Consider the following 22,665-nt stretch of genomic DNA (forward strand, 5'->3'; position numbering starts at 1 on the left):
CGCCCCGCTGGGAGCGGCCAGCGGCGCTGTCAGTCAGCGCCGAGTAACGGGCGGCGGCCGGGAGGAGCCGCGGGCCGTAGTCGGGGGCGTTGCGCTGGGTTGTGCTAAACGCGGTGAGCGGTGGTTAACGCTTCTCGGGTGCCCCCGAGGCGGGCCCGGGCGAGGAGGCAGCTCCTGGGGGGCACCGGGCCCTCCCCCGCGAGGGAGGCGGCCCAGCGTGAGGCGGCGCAGGGCAGAGCCGCCTCGGGGGCGGTTTTCTCCCGCTTGGCGGAGCGCAGCGGCTTTGCGAGAGCCCGGGGTTGCCGGTACGGCGCCTGTGCAGGCCTGAGGACGGGCAAGTTGTCAGGGTGTCGCTGCGTGTCGTGGAATTGCTTTAAACGGACAAGAGACGGGGCCCAGGCCGGGCTCGCTGTGCTTTGACCGGACCGTAGAGGCAAGGAGCAAAACTCACTTTCAGGGTATCTGCAAGTGCTGCTGCAGGTTTGTTTTTTTTTTTTTTAAAAAGGATTTTTTTTTTTTTTTTTCCCTATCTGCCTTTTTTCTCATGTTCTGAGGCTCTGAATTTTCCATTTTTTTTTCAGGCGGATAATCGCACTTTGTGATGTTCAAGACCCATAGCCATGCCCTGGAATGAAAAGGAAAATCGTTTTTTCCCTCCTCATCTCACTAGAAGCTGAACTGCTGAAGGGGATAGAAGTCCGAGCCGGGTTTCCCACCTTTACTAGTTGAGGATCTGTGCTCCACAGAGGTCCGAAGCCCACGCCTTGTGTATGTGCACAAACCTTACCCCGCTCCGTGGCAGCGTAGAAAATCATTATACTTTCACTGGTGCATGGGAACGTGCTACTTGCTAATCACTTTGTAGCTGGCACTGCCTAACTTACATGTCCTTCTGGTGCAAACAAGCATTACAGTGTAAAGGAAACATAACTTGTGGGTTTGGGATTTTTGGGCTTTTTTTTTTGCCCTAATCCATACAGGGTCAACGTGCTTTCATGTTGATGGCAACCTACTGGAGGCTTCACATCTCCGACACAGCACATTATTGGTAAGTAGGTACAAAAGGGTTACACATAACCCGTGCACAGGCTGTAATCCAGGTCAGATTCTGGCTCCCTCCCCTCCTTTTTGTGTGAAATTACAGCTTGGCTTCACGAACCCGAGATCGCCGAGCTGGCCAGGCTCGTGCAGTAAAGGGACTCGCTCAAGCCAGGGGCAGCGGCTAAGCCTGGTCATCGTATCTAAATTTTTTAAGCAAGAGTGATACCTTCCTCCCCCTCACCCCGGCTCTGAGAGTTATAGTAGGGGACAAGGCTCTTTTAATTGTTTGCTTAATGTCTTCCCCCCCCCCCCCCCCTTAATTACTGTTGTTCTGTTAGAGAGATGAGACTGAGACTAGTACAACACTGGAAATACATATTGCTGCTGTGACGGGTAGAAGCGGTGTGGATGTGGCTTTTGTACACAGGAACTGAACGAGACCACACCTGTAGCACCAAGTTCATCATCTGGTTCCTGACAGCGACCCACACCAGAAGCTTTGGAGAAAGGGGCAAAAAGAAAAAAGCCATTATAAAATTGCAGCTGGGTGTATTGAAATCTCTAGCTGGGTGCCCTTCAGCAGCAAGGTGCTGTCTCAGGCCAACAGTTACTCTCATTAGCTAGGAAAAATAGTACTCACATTTACTGTTGGTTCAACTTCAATTTTGGCCTCTCGGTCACTCAGATCCAGAGGTCTGGGGAACTATGGTAGTGACCTGCACGCTTCTGCAGTGGCTGGAACTGGTCACTAGAGGGTACAGGTGCATATGGATTTAAGGCACTGTTCTGAATAGCTGGAAATGATATTTGTCTTGGATGTAAGAAATGGCTCGGCTGCTTAAAACTGTTATAAAATGAAAACAAGGCATGGACAAGGAGTTTGATAATTCCACCAAAATGTTTAATACCATAATAGATTTTCACTGAAGTACAGAGCTAATGTGAATATTTGTACAAAATATGTGGTTAAAAATAGTATTGATTTATAATATATACAGATATGTCACATCTGTGTCAGAAATGCAGACACTTGAATGAGAACATGAGTAATGTTTTTAAATCTACAACAACATACATGAAATATTTCTGCAGCTACCCACAGTAGGACAACTTGCCAAATCGACACTTAAGGATCCATCAGTCATTACAGATGACATTCTTTTCAGAAGTTTCTGAACAAGAACTGTGCTCTAAAATGGATTCAAAACATTTACTTTCATTAACTGAATAGTGAAGAGAACGCATCTGCGTGACACTAATGCAGACACAACTTTCTCGTACTAGATTAATGATCAATTACAATAATTTGTTAAAACACGGCTGATTTTCTGGTGTATAACAACAGAGAAGTTTAATCCTTCTTGCTGGATACTCTTACTGAAGCGGGTGAGGAAGCCCCTGACTCAGGGACAGCAAACGGGCGCTTTTTAATACAGCTCTCACTTACATGGATTTAAATCCTGAAGCATGTCTTAAGGTCCTGAATATCTTCATTTGTCATTAACTTTGAGGCTGCTCACACTTCACAGCTTTCCCAGCCTTACTCCAAGAAGAATCTCACGAACAAATGCCCCAGATTCTAGGCTTTGTAGCTACGGCATCGGTACACAATCCTATATTAAAAGAATCCACGGATGACTCTTACTGTAGCCCCAGAAGCTCTGTGTAGCGACTGAACAAATTGACAAAAGGGGAGAGACGAATTAAGGTGCTTTTTTTAATGCTTTTTGAGCATCTCCAAGTGGAGGCACTCGGGGTTCTTGCCCTTCCATCGGGAGTGCCGCTGCTGTTCTGCCTCTAACAGTGCAGGCTCCCCTCCCCTCCGAGCCAAAGCAAACATACTCGACACTTCAAATAGGCGTGTGGGAAAGAGCTTTTACAACACTTCCTTGTAATTTTACCCCCGAATGCCACAGTCTACATGTATTTAAAAAAAGAGCACAACTCACGTTAGGAAAAAACATCTCCTTTTAAGAGGAGCCTAGAACATTTGAAAGCTGCTGTACTCCCCCCAGAAGATGTGCTAAAACAAGAAAAGCAGCGTTTGGTTTTTGGGGGGGTTTTTTTTGCTAGCATAACTAGCATTGCGTGAGGATGAGTATAAATGAGGGTCTGTCTGGGACTTTAATCCATACCTGTTTCTGCTTTTTGGTAAAACAGAACTGAATACGGCTTCTTAGGCAGAGGGGAATCAAGGAAATGCAAAGGTCTTAAAATTCATACTAGTACGTGAGAGAAAGTCTTAAGTGGCTAAATGTTTAGCGGTAAAATAGTTACCACTAAAGAAGGAACAAAAATAAATTTAGTAAAGGATGCGATCTGAAAGCACTGTAACTTTAATCAGGATATCGACAATAACCTACTTAAATCCCCTCTTCCATAGAAAGCTTGTTCCAGCTCCCCAGCTCCGTGACAGGTATTGCCTTCACTTCAAGCAAGCCGTTCCAGTAAGTCTCTCTGTAACACCACCAAACTGACTACAGATTTCATCATCGGGCAGTAAAATACCGAAGGACCCAACCCCTGTGAGTTGCTGAATCCATTTTAAGACGTTGGGCCGATCATCAGGGAGTGAGTTGGTAACTACAGACCCAGTCGCAGAGCTGGAGTCCGCTCTGCGCGTCCCAGCACGTCCTTCTGAAATCACCACCTCTCTTGCTTTGATTGTAACTCTTCAGGGCAAAAAAAACGGGGCTGCACAAGGAACAGCAACAGCCAGACTATCAGTAATGAAGCACAGAGAGCTTCAGCTGTAACCAAGGTGTGAGCCACGGAAGCCTCGGGCCCCTGCTGCAGCTGGGAGAAATATTTTTAACTCCCATTATTCAGTATCATGCAGGGTTAGGTTGCACATCATCGCTTGCATGCGCGCATGCCCAGTATAAAGAAATATTGCCTATTTGTGTGTGCAAATTAAGTGCATGCTGAAGTTACACGCATACAGACAGTCATGTCCTCAACCAAAGACCAGTTTGCGATCCTCTGGGACGTACAGCTCCCTACCACCCGCAGCTGAAGCCCTGAAGCTTATTTCCAGGTGCTGCGGCCAGTGCCAAGCACGACGGAAGAGCCACATGTAGGCATGCGGGTAATGCAACATTTCGATGGGATCAGATGAAGAACCTTACTGTAGTTGGGGAAAGCTCATTTGTTGCTCAACGGTGAAAAATAAACCAGGCCTCCTGTAGTGCATTTTACCTCTGAAGTACTCCGTACAAAGACAACTATTACTACTTTTTCTAATCAAAACACAGAGGTTAAGGCCTGTCAGTGAGCTCAGAGCTTACATTTCCAACGAGACCTCTTAAGCGGATCTAATTTTCAGAATCATGAACAATCATCCTTTGAGAAACTGAGTCTTTTATGCCAGGCACCCAGAGAAAAAAAAAAAAGCCCTTTTTCCAAATGCAGATCCGAGTGATCAAATACAAGAGTTTCAAAGACAGCTAATCAGCAAACTCATCTCCTGGTTTCCAATCCTTTGCCAGATCCAGTACAAATTGACGCGAGAGACTACAAACGATTGGTTTCAATTTTTGTAATAATTAATGTTAATAGAACTTTCTCCCCAGCCTGGATGGTGGCTGGATGCCATGTTCCTTATTCAAGCACTCATGCCCACTGTATTTACCCATTGTTATAAAAGCACGGTGAGAACCACACCAGCTGTCAGGGATGTGCTTTTGCTCACCAGGGACTGCGCTGGATTCTTTCTTTGCGTACGCCTAGCCAAATCCACAGCAAACCAGTGCAAGTTCACGTGAAGCTGTGAAACTGCAGCAGTTGAAAACGGAACATGGCATATCCTGCCAACAAGAGGGCTATTTTTCCCCCCTACTTTCTACTGAAACAGAGTTTGGCCTATGTCACACATTTAAGCATTTTCAGTTCTACCAGTTAAGAGAGCAGTGGTATGTACCACACTAGTCAGTTTATTAACGTAGTTTAACTCTTTAAATGTTGCTTTTCAAAATGCCAGCGCAAGCAGAACACAAAAATATTGTTCGCCATATTTATTTTTTAAACTAAGCTCTGAATTATACAAGTGTAAAAGTGATTAATTAGCCAATAGCTTTTTAATACTCCTATAAAATATGACTAAATAGAGTATTTCAAAAGTATGTACAATATAATGGAAATGCTAACATCATCCGTCACAGTGCTCAGACGTACCACTGTAATCAAGCCTTGCAAGACGGTTCAGTCCGTTACTCTGTACAAAGAACAGTCTGTCTTTTTGCAGAAAGCTTTTTCGCTGTTGCGGAATGGGAGGGAGGGGGAAAAAGACCAAAATAAAAACAACCCACCTCTCCCACCCAAATTAGGATCAAATAAACGTTAAACAATTTATCCATGGGGCACACTTTTATAATATAAAGCACTTTACAATAACTATGTCTGTAGTCCTGTTATGGTTGAGGAAGGGATGCTCTTGCCATGTTTTCTTGCTGAAAACAAAGCGTACTTGAGTGTGTATGTATGTGTTAGGAAGGGGGGAGTTTGTACTACCTTGTCCTAATTACAAAAGTCAAGGCCACAGAAATTCTTTGTTCTTTTGTTCCAAAATACACTTTCTCCATGCGTTGTAAATGTTTTCTTGCTTTTAACTGTACTTAGGAAGTCATTGAAATTTCCATTTGGTATCTGCAGGGGTCAGAAAGGACAAGCAGGCAGCGGGCAACAGAAGCTGCACTCCCCTGATCTCCTTTCCTTCCCAGCCAGCAGCAGGAGCAATGTCCAGCCCACAGAGCGCCCCAGGGCATCGCTGCCAGCCGCTCCCACCGGCTCCTGCTTTGGAAGGGAAATCAAAAGGACGCCGTCTGTGTCCCTGTGCATCAGAAGCTGGAATGCAACACAGAGATTTCACTCCTATTTATAGTATTACGACATGAGAGAATCTACTTTAGCACGGTGGCCACCCTGTGAAAAGTGCGAGTCAGAGGGACTGAGCTCACAAGGGAAACTCCCACGGAAGCAAGTAGGGGCTCTGTCTGTGAATTACTGAATTAAATAGGACAGTTACTCCTCCAGATGGTCAGCATTTTTTGAAAGAAGCCTTTCTTCCGTGCCAGGCAAGAACCAGCCTTTAGCAAAATACCTGGTTGTCTTAAGAGTCACAAATGCTGTTACTTTTATGATAGGGACATTATTCCGTAATACCTGAAACATTTTTCTATGATGACCGTTACTTTATCGTGCAAAGGTGATACATAAGCTTTGACCATAGTTAAAACAGGCTTCTTTGAGTTTTCAGGTTTGTAGTCGTGCTTCTATTTCTGTGCTTTAACCAGTGAGCTATGTTCACTCCCTCCTGGGTAGTACCACATAGTTTTATAAAGACAAAGAGTAGTCGGTGAATGGGGCCTGGTTTTAAATCTGTCTGAAAATGCATTTTGAGGAAAGAACATTTAAGATCCAATGCTTTATTTTGCAGTATAGTTTTACATCATGTGAGGCCAAAGTCTGCATTTCAGAACCAAGTCTCCCCAAAGTTTGGGTACATGGATATAAGGACTAGATCCGGCCTCCAACACTTTTGCATGTAAAAAAATCCAGAGTATCAACTTCGATTGGAGATGACCTCTGATCGCTTACATCAGTTGAGGATGTGGCCAGTAATTTCTTCCATACAGCATATATCAACAAAAAATCTTACGCGTTTAAATCTTACTCTCCCTGTTTATACTGGTCTAAACCCATGGACCTTAGCGTTCTGTATGTTCTCAAAAAAGACAGTGGCGTTACTCCTCAAGTATCGTAGGTGGCCTATGACAGCGTTTTCAACAGGAACATCAGGTTATAGTTCTAGAGCAGTGAGTGACAATTTATTTATTTAAACCAATTCTAAATGCATCACTGAAAAAATAATTGACGTGAAACCTCTAAGGAGTTAAGACAACTTTACACAGATACCATGAGGATACTATAGCCCCATTTTTTGTTCAGTCTCTGCTGTATTTAATGTACTTCTATTAGTGTAACACGCGCACGACGATGTCCATAACAAGTATCACATTATAGATATATGCTAAGTAAAGCACTACATCTCAACAAGAGTATTAGGGGGCTGTGGTGGTCAGAGAATGAACTACATGAGAATGTTAAGTCCTCATTCTCAGAACGTCCTCACCATACATATGGAGAATGGCATCTCCTGTCTTCACCGACAAAGCAACAGGCTTTTCTTCCTGGAAGTACTGCAGAGCCAATACCCCAGCAAGGGGGACTTGACTCTGCTGAAGCTTGTAGCCTCACTGCTAATGAATGGTGGAATGGAACCCTCCCTCAGAAACCAGACCATTAGGTGTTATGACAAAAATCTTGATTACAGAACCTAAGCTGACTGTCCAGATCTTAGAATGAGCTTCCAAGATGTATTTACTTATCTTAACTTGTAAAGGATTTTAAACCGTGGAATCTCACTGTGCCATTTTATAGTCACTTTTGGGAGTACAGCTGCAGCTTATTAGCTTAAAAATCCCACCGTATCTTACACATGTGCTCAGTTTTCTGCAATATTAATTTCAGAGGAACTACTCATGTGCATAAATTAAGCGCATGCTTAAATATATGCAAAATCTGAGCTCAAACGTCTAGAAAATATGTTCTCAAAATGACAAATACGCATTAAAAAAAAAAAATCATCATGGAAGGTCTGCCGGACAGGGAATCCAGTATCTGTCTGCTGTCAGCCATGATGAAAACACAGAACAATTTTTGTAACCCAGTATACATTGCAAGTGAAAGAAACATGCAGGACAGAGTGAGAAAAGGGGTTTCAACTGCATGCAGTCTAGTTTCAAGTGTGTAATTATGGTCCTGTTTTCTTTGGCCTAAAAGAAAAAAAACCAACAAAGAACACCAACTAGCCTCTCCTCACCTCCACAAACCCAAACTGCATACAGCTCAGAAAGGGCTTTAAAGCACAGGAAGTGGGGAGGGAAAAGGTCTGGGTATTAGAGATGTACGAGTAATTACTAACAGTTTCAGGGCTATTCAACACACCACTAGGAAAGCATTCAGCCTGTATCATTACTAGAACTTACAGCTATAACAGAGAGCAATGAATCCCATTTTAAATGCGCAGTCCGTTAGCTTCGCTTTCTTCCTCAAACTCAGAGAGAAGTACCACTCGTACCTTTATGGAAGGTAAAATGACAATCCCTATTGATATTCTGGCTCCCTCCTCCTTAGTGAGAAGGACTGAAAGACACCAGACCCTCCAGCAAGCTGCTGCCTCTCCCCTCAGCCCAGAGAGCTCTGTCTTGCATCCCTGCCACCATTAGGACCAGCGTACTCTACAGCTGTCGGTGGAAGAGGGTGTTTTTCTGCTGTTTCTAAAAATGTTGCAAAGATAGCATTCCCTACAGAAGATTCCAGGGGGATGAAAAGGCCACCAAGCTGCTAGTATATTAAAAACAACACACGTACCCACCCTTAAAAAAAAAAAAAGAGGAAAAAGGGAAAAGGCTAAGGTCTGCTGGAGAACTGAGGAGGTCAGAGGAGCAGGCTGCTTGATGAAGGGCAGTAGCAAGTATTCTGGGAGTTTGAATATCAAGCCTGGTATCGGCCTGATTTCCCACCCTGAACGATCTCTCTGGTAGTGGTGTTTCAGCATGCAAATTATAGCTGTAAAAAAATCCTCAGACTGAAACCCTCCCTTGTTTCTTGAGCCTTGTTTTGTCCTTTCCAGAAAAATCTATTAGTTGGTGTGTGATATGGCTACATATACAAAGATCTTTTTCCTAGCCCTTTTATTACATAGGCTTGATTACTGTGAAGGGATTTCAATGAGTTTAATGTCCTGGTACTCAAAAGGCAATGGCTGCCTTTCAACAAAACAAAGCAAACAAAAACCAAAAGCTGTGCTGGAGGAGAGAAGTGCTGCTTCTGCCGGAGAGGCTCAGTTAGATACAGGAGGTGGCAGACCAGGGCGTCGAGTTTGAATGATTTTTGGCTTTGGAGAATTCTTTGGGTCCTCGTCTTCTTCCATGTCGCTGTCGCAGACATGCACTACCACACTGGGAGTGGACTCCGTTCCTGCGTGCAGCTCATATTTCTCTCCTGGAAGCACAGAAAAATAGTTAGATCAAAAGACGACAGTCTGAGTAGCAGCGCAGAATACTCCTGCACCTGGATAGGGCAGATGAGCGTGTGCTGCTCCTAAATATAGGTGAGGGCAAGCATGGCTAGACTGTATCAGCTGTCACAACAGATTCTGGGGATCCTGCCCCCGGGGGGCAGTGATCCTTGGTCTGTAAGGCATAATAAAATACCCTGGCGTCTATAATGGTGTTTTGCACCAATATTAGTGGCCAACAGCACTGAAAAAAAAAAAGTACGAAGAGGAGGGAGAGCACAGAAGTTCATGGTTAAGAAGAGGGACTAGAATCCAACCTATCAAACGTTTGGTCTGAAGTCATGCCACACCTCTTGGGCTGGGGCTATTCTTTTGTTGTTGTTGTTTTCTTTCAGTCTAGCGTGGTTCCAGTCCCATTTAAAGTCCACTAGATTCTGCCTCCAGACAGACATCAACACTTGGTCCAATTGCTCCAGAAATAAAAAAAACAAACATATATCTGCTCCAGACGGATTTTGAGATTGAAAGCTCTTTAGCTGGGGCTGTAACAAATTCTGTCTCTACAGATGAGATTACAGAGTACAGTCTATAAATGCTCACTATCAGGCTAAACGCTTAAACGGTACATTAGGTTTTCTAACTATTCCTTATTTAAGTCTCCACCCAGTACTTCTGCGACAAAGATGAATATGGCTTAGGTGGTTACCTGCAAGAGTCCACAAGCAAACAAAGGAAAATCAGGATCAGACATAGGACTTTCAGTCCTGCATTCAGTCTGTTCACACTGCATGTGCTTTGGATTGTACACAGGATGCAAGTAGGTATTGGTTACTAAATTGCAAGGAATTAATTTAAGACTGTAAAGAAAAAAAAGTCCCAACGGTGACATTTCTGAGAGGATGACTTCGTCTTTCAGAAGTGACAAACACCCATTAGCAGCACTAAAAACTAGAAACCATTCCAGGTAATGCGCTGCCCCCCTTTGGAGTATTTGTCATCACTCTCGTCTCCAAGACCCACAAGCTGCAGTTAAATTTAAATAGGCTTACAGTGACCACACGCATATCTGGTAGCTTGGATTTTTTTTGTAGGACTACTCCAAAACCACTGCATATTGCCTGCAAAATACTCTGAGATGACGAAGGTGAGGTCCCAGTATACCTAGCCGACCTGTATTTGTGGTGCAGCAGCTCCTAAATGCCTGCATCACAGGCAGAACCTGGCAGTGCTAGGTACATGATGACAGTGAAATGGCAGTCCCTACCTCAAAGCACTTATAGTTTGCTGGTGCTACTAATTCAGATTTTTATTTATTTGCAACTTTGTGGCAGAGGAATTCACGTGAGGAAGGGGTTGCAGGTTTGGCCCTGCATTAGCCCACGCAGTTCTGGGACTATGCTCATGTGCTATTTGTGCTGACAAATTCTTGGTCCAAGTAAGACTGGGTGGCTTGCAACTAGAGGACATGCTGCATTTTTGCCTAAAAAATAGGAGGCAACTAGTGAATAATAGCTGTAAGTCAGGCATCTTGCTGTGAGAAATATTTTACTGCTGTGATACCATTAATGTTGACATTTAACTGCTCTATTTTTGGCAACCTTTCCTCCGAATCCAAATTGAGTAAAGCATTACAGGTCTTGCTGATAGGCTAAAATATAAAAGGAACAATAGCTTGGTTGTGCTGCACTGAGAAATTATATGGTTTTTCTTTGCCTATTTTCCCTGCGGGCTTCAGCTAATTTCTCAGCTATGGGCTGACGTCAATGCTGCCAACCAGCACTGAAGGCTACATTGGTCACTGTCAGCTACAAGCAGCTCTGCAGTGCTGTGCACACACAACGCTGGGCCCTTTCCCCGTACACCAGCACCACGAAGTGAGTCAGATTCACTGCCCTCTTAAAAGGTAATAATCCCAGTTCAAATGCCACATTCTTTTACTGTTCAAATCCTTCCCAGAAGGACTCTTTCCGCTGAAAAAGAACAGTGGAAATAAGTACAGACACAAGGAAAAATATTCCGATGCCTCTGGCACAAGTAACTGCAACAGCAATTAATGTCGCTTTGCAAATCAAAATGTGATGCACTCATAAATTAGGTTTTTAAGGCATACAGTTATTTCTGGGCGTAAATGAGCTGCAGACTCAGTTCTGTACTCACGATTATTCATGCCTGCAGAACTGTGGCTCAAACTGCATAAAACCTTTTTATGGCTGAGCTAGGAACAGGACAACAGTAACTATGGGACTTTTATACAGCTGTATCTTGTTCCTAAATGTAACCGCTGTTTGCAGAAAAATACTAAGGTAATAAGTACAAAATAAAAATCCAATAGATACAGCCAGATTACCCCTTCCCTTCTGCTTTTTTTTATGTTTTTTTTATTTCCTCTTAAACAACACCTCCAGCATTAAAAAAAAAAAAAAAAAAGAGCTAAATCCGCAGCAGTTAAGCTAGTGGAGTAATGGCTGAATCACTGCAATCGAGTTATGTTTACAAGACACAGGTTGTCCCAAGCTAAGAGTAGCAAGTCGAGTTAGTAGAGTTAAGACTCACCAACTTCTGTAGTTAATATCACTCAAGCATTTGTCATCTCATTCAGCTGCCTCTGATGCTGCCTCCTTTGCGTTCTCAGGCCCTACGTGGCCCCACCACTCCTGCTTCTCCCGCTTGCCTGGAGAACTCTTACAGGTTACGCCAAAGGACTCTTGGGGAGAGGTATCTTTCTCCTCCAGCAGTCTTTGGGCTATTTCTATCCCTTAATAATAAGTTGTTTAAATATTCATGTAAGCTGAGATAACAACGGAAACTCACATAAATTTACTTGGAAAAATATCACAAAATTTATCAAATATGCTCAAACATCTAAACTCTGCCTTCAGAATATAATGCAGGGAAGAATTAAGCTGTGGCACCTCCACCATACAGATTTGTCAGAAAATGTTCCTAACAAACCCCTGATAGCAGCGATGTTCCTCTATTCATTTGCTTCACATGAGGAAAAAACATAGGAATTTGAAGTTTCACCATTCAACAATGGGCCTAACTGCTTTTATGTCACTTGGCACTACCTTTTGTGACCACATGAACCACAAGCAAACCCACAGCCTCAGGTGACCCAAGAAAGATGACCACAAGAACAGCACAAAAGCAACTTTTGATATTGTTGTCATTTAACCCCAGTCGGCAACTGAGCACCACCCAGCCGCTCGCTCACTCACTCCCCCCCGGTGGGAGTGGGGAGAGAATTGGAAGGGTAAAAGAAAGAAAACTCATGGGTTGAAGTAAGAACAGTTTAATACTTGGGGGAAAAAAAAAAAAATAGGAGAGAGCGCGCGCATGAGCGCGTGCACACACCAGGGAAAGGAAAAAAAAAAAGTGATGCAACTGCTCACCACTCACCAACCGATGCCCAGCCAGTCCCCGAGCAGCGATCGCTGCCCCCTGGCCAACTCCACCCAGTTTATGTACTGAGCATGACGTCCCATGGTATGGAATGTCCCTTTGGCCAGTTTGGGTCAGCTGTCCTGGCTGTGCCCCCTCCCAGCTGCTTCTGCACCTCCTCGCTGGCAGAGCATGGGAAGCTGAAAAGTCCTTGGCTAGTGTAAGCACTGCTCAGCAACAACTAAAACATCGGTGTGTTATCAACATTGTTCTCACCCTAAACCCAAAACACAGCACTGTACCAGCTACTAGGAAGGAAATTAGCTCTATCCCAGCCGAAACCAGGACAGATATTTCAGAATTAAAAATAATGGCATGCGATTTTCTATCCCTTTGTGAATCAGTACTATGACCTTTCATTGATGGTGCATCTCTTGTCTAACGAGGCTTTTTTGTCCAGCAAAGAGTATGTTCATACACTTAATTAATAATGAAGAAATGGTAATGATACTGTGCAGCTACCTCATCCCTGATTCTGACTCATGATCAAGGGTTAATGGGTTCAGAGCTGTCCATTCCATGTTAACCGTGTCATTAGCAGCATAAAAATACCTTCCACTTATAGTCCCTTCATCCAAGAGCTTTACAAATAATATGGTGCAAATAATGGATGGTCCTTTGTACAGGTGCATGTTCATGTTCGAAGGGATACAACAACCCATCCCATATGATACTTCTACTGCACATATCTGCCATATGCAAGATGGAGGAGTTGCTCTCTGGAAGCCCATTACTGGTGTTGCAGGCACTGTCCTCTCCTGGCCAGCAGGACAACGCAGACAGAAAGCTTTCTACACCCAGCAGCTCTGCATACCCTGCCCCTGGGAGGGGAGGAAGGGCAGAAGCAGCCACAGAACAGAGGAGAGAAGAAGGACAGAGATGGAAAATTTTATTTATCACCCATCTGACTGCCCCTCCAGCCCCTTCTAATCCTCTCTGGAAGTCATATGAAGTATTTAGTTTTTCCTTTGAATCAGTGAGAACAAACATGAGAGTTTGAAAACACCTGGGCGTAGAAAACTTGCAGTGCGAGACATGGTTTGAAATCCCTGTGTGCGGCATTTTCTGGGCAGGGTCCTGCTCTTCCCCGTTTTTCCCTTCCCTGTGCAAGGGTGAGCCAAACCCAGGGCGGAGCAGGGGCAGGAGCTACGCATCCTCCCCAAGACGGTCAGCTAGAGCACGGCAGGAACAGCCACATCTTAATTGCTCAGAGACAAAAATGAAACCCTGACCCAACCCCTCCTCTGACCACTAATTGTTCCCGGACCCAGCAGCCAAGCGGCACAGACTGCTGCAGGGTCTCCTTTGTGTCCCAAGAGGTACCACTGTGGACCTAAGAGCCATCATGTGTAACATTTCAGAATGGCCCTTTCATAACATGAAAAATGTATTTTACAAGACCTGGAGTGTAGCCTGAGGGCACTCACGACGTGCAAAGCCTGCTGGAATGCTGCTGAAGGACTGGGAAACGTGGAGAGAACTGAAACTGGTACAAATTTGTCTATATGGGCTACTGGAGATGGTGCCCAGCCTGCGCTGGTTTTCAAATAGTGCCTGAAATTGTGGAGGCGAGTGCTAACTGATAGAGGGCAAAATCGCACTGGCAAGCACATGGAGCACTTAAGTGCTGAGGACGCTGACCTATATTGTGTGTTATTGTATAGTGCAGATCTCATCAGTGGAGCCAGGATCCGTGAATCAAAGCCATGGGAGAAAGGCAATTTGTCTGGGCAGCCGCTGTGTGGGCAGCAGGCAGGGGCTGAGATTGGCAAGGGGAGGCCAGGGTGGCACCTGGAATCCTGGGGAAAGGCACTCTGAAGAGTGCAGACTTAGAAAGTGAGGGAGTACGGGGCAGTCTGTTGAGAAGAAATTGGGGTAACAGGTTTGAAAGAGGCAATGGGGGAAGGAGGGAAGAAATACGCAGGTTGGGGGGTAGATAGGGAGGGGGTAGGACTGCTTCCCAGAAAATAAGGACTTACTCTAGGGCCAGGAAGATGGTGATGGTTTGTAAACTGCTGCACTAATAAATGGCAGAGCAAACATAGCTGCCTTTTCTTTGAGAGGAGCAGCTCTGCTGTATATACATAGCCTAGACCTGGAGATCCCCCCCACACCCCTTACAAACATTTCTCATATAAAATTATTTCCTGTATTCCTCAGTGGGATGGAACTAAGACCTTATAAAATGTTATGCAAAAGACATGAGGGCCTAGACTAGACAACAGCTTGGTACGTTGCAAGCGTTCCTGTAGGAAAGTTAGGTCCAAGTCAGGCCAGGCAGAGACACAACCTGGGCCCGACAGGCAAACAGCTGAACTACCACCCTAGGTCAATGCAATGCCTTTGTATCTTCATCAGTATTTTAAACTACTGGAAGTTTTCTTGACAGTGGAAGTGTTTTTCATCAAAGAGATTAATGATCACACTTCTTTATTTGCAATACATTAAAAAATTGTAGGCTGGTGGTCAGAACCAGGCAGTCGCAGTTGCTGGCTCTGACTGGTCTACGGCATTGTGTTCATGCCTCATTTAAAGCTCAATTTCTGCATCTGCAGAAAGTAAGAATATACATCAGTCAACCAGAAACTTAATTAAACATGCCGTGGTCTTCCCTAAGAAGTAAACGCACCCTTACCAATCTCGGTTTAATGTCAAAGGACCAAAAGCCAGCTTCCTTTTGTGCATAGCAAAAAGGAATCTTTTCCGTTAGACTTCTGAGATGCCAGACAGTCATTGCTGCAGCCACAAGGCTGCAAAAAAAAAAGATACCTGTCCCCAAACTGAGGTTGGAAAGAGACAACACACAGCATATCCGTTAACTAGCTTCCAGCCTATTCATTTTACTCTGGAGCGAATCTCCCAGCCTTTGCACCTAGGGACAGTTTTAGTCTCTAATTTTGTGGCTATGACGATTATGGCAGTGTACTGCAAAGGAGATGACCTGTATTCATGGCATGGCAAAGTAGCATGGGTCTGTGTCCAAGTGGTGTATCTTACATTCCCAGTGAAGTAGGTCAGTAAAACTCATCTTGTACTGAGGTCGTACAAAGAAACTGTTCACTATTTACACGCTCAAATGAGTTTTCCTGGTCCTTAGATATTAGTTTTACCAAATCAGTGTATTTAATACAGCAAAGATTCCCCACAAGTTAAAGACATAGAATTCAGGCTCTAACATTCAGAGTTGTTGTTTGTTGTTGTTACAACAAACAACTGTGCCAGTGAGTATTTTTTGACAGCTGATAAGCCATAGTTACATTTTTAAATTGTGTTTTTGAATGAAAACAAAATCTAACTTAGCTGAGGCTAACAGTGTTATTTGATGTACAGCAGTATGTTTTACTGATGTGATACTGAGAAATGAGTTTTGGTGGGATTTGGTTTTCAATGAAATTCTAAACATAGTAAATGCACAACTGAGAACTGTAACACTATTTTAAAACCGCCACTGCTGTTAACTAAAACTGATCTCTCTAACAAGTGCTAAAAATAGAAAGAAGAGAGCACACAATGACTTTTTGTATGGCTCCCTGCAGGCTCCTTAAATACGGGTGAATATGACCTTCACGCAAAGCTGTCCCAGAGTGTGGGACAATGAGTGATATTTCACATTCCACTGGTCTAGAACAGGAATTGATTTATTACCCAGCTAGCTAGGGAATTTGTTTACATGCTTCCATTTATAACACTGCTGCATCAAAGGAAAAAAAAAAAAGAGTTTTTTGTTTTTCTTTTATTCAGCAGTTTAGAAGCAAAGCATCGATTCTGGAAATAATAACCTGCAATATAGTAATAAGTGTTACACCTGACAGCCTTTTTCTATGGGCTTTCCTGCTGAAAGGGAATAAAACACAGGAATCTCTGATGTCCTGTTATGTATTTTCCTCCTATGAGAGATCCTGTGTGAAAAAGATATGAGATGATCCTGCAAACCTTGTGAATCATGGAACATCTCTTCCTGCACCTCACGTACTTCAGCTCTGGGTTACTCTGGTGCAGTTACACAAAAGCTCCAGTGACAAGATGTCTGCAACTGGAAGCTAGTGTCAGAACAAGAAAGTAGCGTCTTCAATACAGCTGGGGAGAAAAAAAACCTCTCTCATCCCACAAGAATTTCAAAAATAAACTCAGATAAATTTTCATGGGCCCACCCCCCAACTGTTATTAGATTGGATCGGAAGTGTTTTATTTCAATATGAAAATAATTTAACAAGCTATTTTTTCTTATGGTTTACAAATGTAAATTAGACTTAATTTCTAAATTATACAGCTTAGGCCTGAAACTGGAACCTTTTCCATTTTGAAAATTTTAAAAGAGGATGCTTTAACAGCTTTGAAAGAAAACTATTTGTAAAGATGACTTAATTAAATCAAAAGCAATCCTCTCCTCTGAAAAATTTTGCTTTCATCAGATGAGCATTTTCTAAGGGAAAGCATTGTTTTGAAAATCCCAGCTAGCTTCAATTCCTGGCATTAGCTGAAGATGGGAAGACGGAAGAAAGTCTTTCTGCATTATCCATTGACATCTCTCCTATTTTCATAGAATCATAGAATCATTGAGGTTGGAAAAGACCTCTAAGATCATCGAGTCCAACCGTCAACCCAACACCACCATGCCCACTAAACCATGTCCCTAAGCGCCTCATCTACACGTCTTTTAAAAACCTCCAGGGATGGGGACTCCACCACTTCCCTGGGCAGCCTGTTCCAATGTTTCACCACTCTTTCAGTAAAGAAATTTTTCCTTACATCCAATCTAAACCTCCCCTGCCGCAACTTGAGGCCATTTCCTCTCGTCCTATCGCTTGTTACTTCGGAGAAAAGACCAACACCCACCTCGCTACAACCTCCTTTCAGGTAGTTGTAGAGAGTGATGAGGTCTCCCCTCAGCCTCCTTTTCTCCAGGCTGAACAGTCCCAGTTCCCTCAGCCGCTCCTCAGAACACTTGTTCTCCAGACCCCTCACCAGCCTCGTTGCCCTTCTCTGGACACGCTCCAGCACCTCAACGTCCTTCTTGTAGTGAAGAATAGCCTCTATTTTGATAGAGGCTACACCTTATTCCATTTCTTCTGCATACAGTTTTCAACAGAAAATGGGCAGTCCCAACAGAGCAATCCTGCCGGGATTGGGGAATGGTAGTTCATTCTCGACAAACTTGTTAACGTGAGAGATTCTCCACTCTGGTGGAGATGCAGTGATGCCTAAACATTTGATGAGGTATTCTGCATCTTGGAAAGCAGTACTGAGCAGATGTGATTTAAAGCAAAAACTCCTCAAGTTCATGGACAAGCATTTGTCCGGTCCCCACATAAACCATCAGTTGTCTCATCTAAGCACAAACCCAAGCACAATAAATTGTGTAAACAAGCTTTGATCTGCTATTCAATCAAATAGGACTCACGAGCTGCAGATAAGATATAATTCCGTACGTACATATGGTAAAACTCATTCTTAAGCAAAAAAACAGTTGACATGCGTCAACTTAAATCCAAAGCTTTAATGCAACTTACAGGCTTTACCCCAACTTCCTCTACAGTCACATTCTCTATACTGCTATTTCTCGTCTCCTTTTTCTGACACATTTTCACACAAGGACCACAAGCTTACCTGGTCCTAGCTTAGAAACTGCATAAAGGAGGTCGTAGTTGATGACAGGTGTCGCATCATCTATTGGTTGCCACCCTACAGGTGGGGAGGCTGGAGGCGAGATGAGAAACTGTTTTGCAGGCTGTGGTGGTGCCAAATGAAGCTTGTCTCCATCTGTCTCAGAGGTCTGAATCTTTAAAGCATAACAAATACATTATTTAGTATAAGATGGGTAAATGGAATGATTACTCAAATCATACACGTCTAATACCAAATGCCACCCAGGCAGGGTTTCAGCGTCAGTCTCAGCAGAGAAGGCCTGGAGATGAATTTCATCTCGACCTTACAGATGGTTCCTCTACAGTAAATACACTGCGGGGGGCTGTTATATGAGCAAAGCTACAATGTTTGTGCCTACTGTATATGTTCTCTGAGGATAAATGCAAAGCTTTGGTATCCACAGCTGCTAGTTCAGAGATTTTTGAGGCTGAAAAGGTATTGTTCTGATCTACTGACCTAAACTCCTAAATAAAAAGACATTAGACAAGAAACTAGTAACTCCCACACCAAGGCCTTATCAGTAACTTCAGAAAGGTTTATGAAGATTTGATTTCTTTAGCTGAAGTGATAAAGGAATCTATCATGTTCCTTAGTCGTTTGCAACTAACTGTTCTCATTTTATTTCCATATTAAATTATCTAGTTGAATTCCTGCTTTTTTCTGGTATATTAAAGAAGTCTCAACATAAAATGAATTATACTACAGCCGTACCTGAGCAAGTTTACAACCAACTTGGGCCCAGAAGCAATAAACTGCATTTGCATGACAGCAAGCCTGAGAGAGCACCCTGCTGTACCACAATGGGTTTTGCAAAGAGCCTGTTTGGGTCTCTCAACTCCATGTTCCCCAGAACCTCTAATTCTGGAAGTGCTTATTCAGTCTGGCTCAGGTCCATATAAACATACACTGCTCCAGACACTGTGCTGCTTCCACATATTCATTCCCTGGACACAACTAACAAGCTCTTTTAAGATTGCACATACTGGAGAGCATAGTGCAGATACTTAAATGGCTTTGCAGGAAATCAGCTTAGATATGGAGACTAATCACTTACGCACATTTCTCTTTTTCTTGTATTATCCCCAGTTTCCTATTAACCTCTTGATTGTACAGTTAGAATGAAATGATTCTCAGATCTGCGTAACAGCAGGTTTTGAAACCTTTCAGAAAAAATTCAGAGACAGATCTAGGAGATTAAGGCATATAAAATGGGATTGAAGTAGATTGTCAACACCTAAATCCAACTGTAAGATCTTCTGAACTCATCTAACCCGTTAAGCATATTGTTTTTTTCACAACTGCAGTTTCCCATCTTCCTTGAGGTTCTGCTTCTGCCTAGGCTCAAAACTGCTCCTATTCTGACCAGGCTGTAGAGGCTCAAAAACTTAACTGCCTCTTAGGTTTGATTGGTATCTTCACATAAGCCTGCCCTTAACCTAAGACCTCTGGAGGACCGGTCTGGCAGCTCAAAGCACTCTTACATTGCTTATAAGCACTAGTGAGTATCCCACAAGCCACAGTGGCCACAGCAACTTACTAAAATACATTCAGAAGAGGTGGTGGTCGGGTTCTCAGCCTCCCTCACCTTTCTATAGCCTGGCTGGCGCCTAGTACTCGCCCAGGCTGTGAGACATCTGGGTTCTCTCACCCTTGGCCAAGAAGAATTGATACCCCCATCTGACACTCTTAACAGATGGATATAATCCCCTATGCCCCCAGGCTGGGGATATTCTTCTCCCCCTACCTTCTCCCTTTTACTTGAACTTACTGAATTCCTTTTAGAAAATTCACAGCCTGACTGTGGCTCAGGGGTGCAGTCCTGTAAGTAATTCAGCCCTACTTTTTAAATGAACTTACGATACTTTACATTACTGCTTTTTTATGGTTAGTTTAGAGAGTTACCCACAGCAAATACCCAATGTTGTAAATCAGTTCTAAGCTATGTAACTTCTGTGTGTTGAATAAACAACTTGAGTCCTAAGTGGTCCTTTAAATTTACTGCAGACCCACTGGGCAGGTACAGCTCAGGCAACATAAGGCTGTCTGAGTAATCTTTTAGCAGAGAGATTGGGCATGGGAGAAACCTTTATTACTTTTATTCAGTGTTACTGCGCAATATTTCTATAAAAGCTATGCACTAACATAGAAGTAGACAGCAGATTTCATTACCTGTGCAAAATACAACTTTAACTTCTTCCCTCTGAACTGTGTTTCATGCAGCTCTATTCTGGCACGAGCAGCTGATTTGGGACTACTAAAATTTATCCGCACACGCCTGAAGCTTTTAAACAGCTGGAATGTCACACAGTCATCATAAGCACGGAACAAGCCTTCAAATTTTTCCTGCAAATGAAAAAGAAATAATGCTGAAGATTAACTTTGTGCTCTGTCACATCAGTCTGTGTCAAAGGATAATCTGAAACTTGACAACAACTGTTTAACCAGGAGGTTTCAGCCTGTGGCCTTTGGGGGTGGGCGTCCATAGACTAATAAAGGCTTTGTGAAAAGAAACTAAGGAAAGCGCTGGTCTGGAAGTGCTGAACTCTGCAAAATATGTGGGGGCAGAAGTCTTCAAATTGAGGAACCAGCAGCTATGGAACTTCTCGTAAAAGTTGAGCAAAACTGTGACAGTGACTTATGAAATGAAGCTGGAAGGGGCATATGACTGAATATACCAGACAACTGTGGTCTCATCTGTACAAAAGCAAACATTGTGCTGAATTACAATGGAGTCAGCAGACAAAGTCAGGCCCACTGTAACTGAGGGTTACATTCACATCAACACTGCAGGGTCATTTTGTATTGCATGTTACGTTTTTCTGGAGGTTTTGTCATTTAAATACTTAGCACAGATATACACTCAGTCCTTGAGAGTTGGCTGTAGCAGCACGGAAAAAATTAGGTAACTGAAAAAAGTGACCTGTCCCAAAGAGAAATTTCAGGCTTAAAAATATTTAGCTGTGGAACTCCACGTTCAAAAGCATGACACAAATATGGATATTTTAACATTGTAAAAGAAAGGTCTGAAGTGTACCACATCTATGGGCCTAGAGATCAACAGAAATTCAAGGTACGTTAGCAGCCTTGGAGGATCAGATTCTCTCTGCAATTTCTCTGTAAACTATGTGCACACAGAGGACTAGTTCCACATCATCAAATAAAACCAAAGTCGTTAAATCAATTCTGATTTAAGGACTTGCGCCTTAAAGAGACTACTTGCACAGGTCTCTTCATTCACACAAGCATAGATTCATAAAACGTTAAGACTGAAAGGGAGCAGTTATCATTTAGTCTAGCCTTTGTGTTTACTCAGATTTTAGACTACCATCCAGTGAGTCTCACATAAAGTCCTAGCATTTTAACTACTGCAACCAAGACTTGAAGTCTTAGAAGATGGAGAATCAGCCAGAGCAAAGCCCCTTCTTTTAAGAGTTCTTTATCCTGAAAAAAACAGTGTTTGAGATGATTCGCAACACCATTTCATACACTGAGGGCTATTATGTCAGGTGTTTGTATAATCACAATACCCTGACGTTTTCTTTGATATATCTGCAAGTAAGCACGTTTTTACATATTTTAAAACATAACTTCTTTTCTTCTCATCCAGGAAAACAATTTCTTATCCCTTACAGTGGGTAACTGGTAGAGGCTGCAGAAGATCAAACAGAAAATGCAATTTATGTAATCTCAGCAATACTTCAGTTCTCATCTGTTGATCTTAAAAGCAAGACGAAGAATCCAGAACTTCTTAGAAAAATGTATCCTGAAGCACAGCGAAGCTGCATCAGGGAGCACTAATAGCACTGTGGGAGTGCCTACTGTCAGCATGATACATTTGTTAAAGAGTTAACTAGGAAAACAGACCAGTTTTGTGGCAAGGAGTATGAAACACTAATGCGCATGTACCAGCTCTCCTTTCATTCACTGCCAGCTCTGTGGTCTTCTTCCCCATAACTGATATTCCATCTCTGGCACCCTTTCAAAGGAACCTCCCTGTGGTCCATTAAGCTTTCATGATTTTCATTTCATTTCATTTCGCCTGACCTCACTCACAGGAGTGACTCTCACCAGAGGAGATACTTTGGAGGGGGGGAGAAGACAGAGGAGAGAGCTCAGTGGTTTGGTTGAGGGTGAATAAAGGCACGCAGAAATCCCACAAACAGTGTTGAAGTCAATAGATTTGTACAAACAGGTCTACTCATACCACCTAACGTTCAAAATTGTCAACATTTCACACCTGAGTTAAGTTTTTTAACTGCTTTGCTTACAATTTTGCAAAATTCCATTTTCCTGAGCAGAAGTCTACATCCAGTGACATTTAATAAAGGTCAGCCAAAAGCAGCAGTCATCTCAGTCCTGTCCTGCTTGGAATTTTGATGCTACAACTTTCACAGTGCCCAGGGGAAGAGGGCTGGGGGAAGGGAGCAAAAGGACAGGGGACCAGCGTATGTGTAAAG

At 43.3% G+C, this 22,665-nt stretch overlaps 1 protein-coding gene and 1 long non-coding RNA gene across 4 annotated transcripts in view; one reads left to right on the plus strand and one right to left on the minus strand.

The window, feature by feature from the left end:
• Window positions 1–141: 141 nt before the first annotated feature.
• LOC143157720 (uncharacterized) lies at window positions 142–3,509 on the plus strand. Its single transcript, XR_012994838.1, has 3 exons — window positions 142–480; window positions 582–1,048; window positions 3,425–3,509. It is a non-coding gene; the product is annotated as an uncharacterized LOC143157720 (long non-coding RNA).
• RCAN2 (regulator of calcineurin 2) overlaps window positions 1,921–22,665 on the minus strand; it is a 98,439-nt gene continuing 77,694 nt past the window's right edge. For all 3 annotated transcript variants that reach the window (XM_076332642.1, XM_076332641.1, XM_076332643.1), the window contains 3 exons: window positions 20,378–20,551; window positions 18,170–18,341; window positions 1,921–9,105 (listed from right to left, as the gene is read on the minus strand). In XM_076332642.1, the coding sequence (XP_076188757.1) occupies window positions 8,945–9,105; window positions 18,170–18,341; window positions 20,378–20,551 (507 nt within the window). In that variant the 3' untranslated portion in view covers window positions 1,921–8,944. The remainder of the gene's footprint in view (window positions 9,106–18,169; window positions 18,342–20,377; window positions 20,552–22,665) is intronic.

The sequence above is a fragment of the Aptenodytes patagonicus genome, chromosome 3 (genome assembly GCF_965638725.1).
Source record: "Aptenodytes patagonicus chromosome 3, bAptPat1.pri.cur, whole genome shotgun sequence".
Taxonomy (NCBI): Eukaryota; Metazoa; Chordata; class Aves; order Sphenisciformes; family Spheniscidae; genus Aptenodytes; species Aptenodytes patagonicus.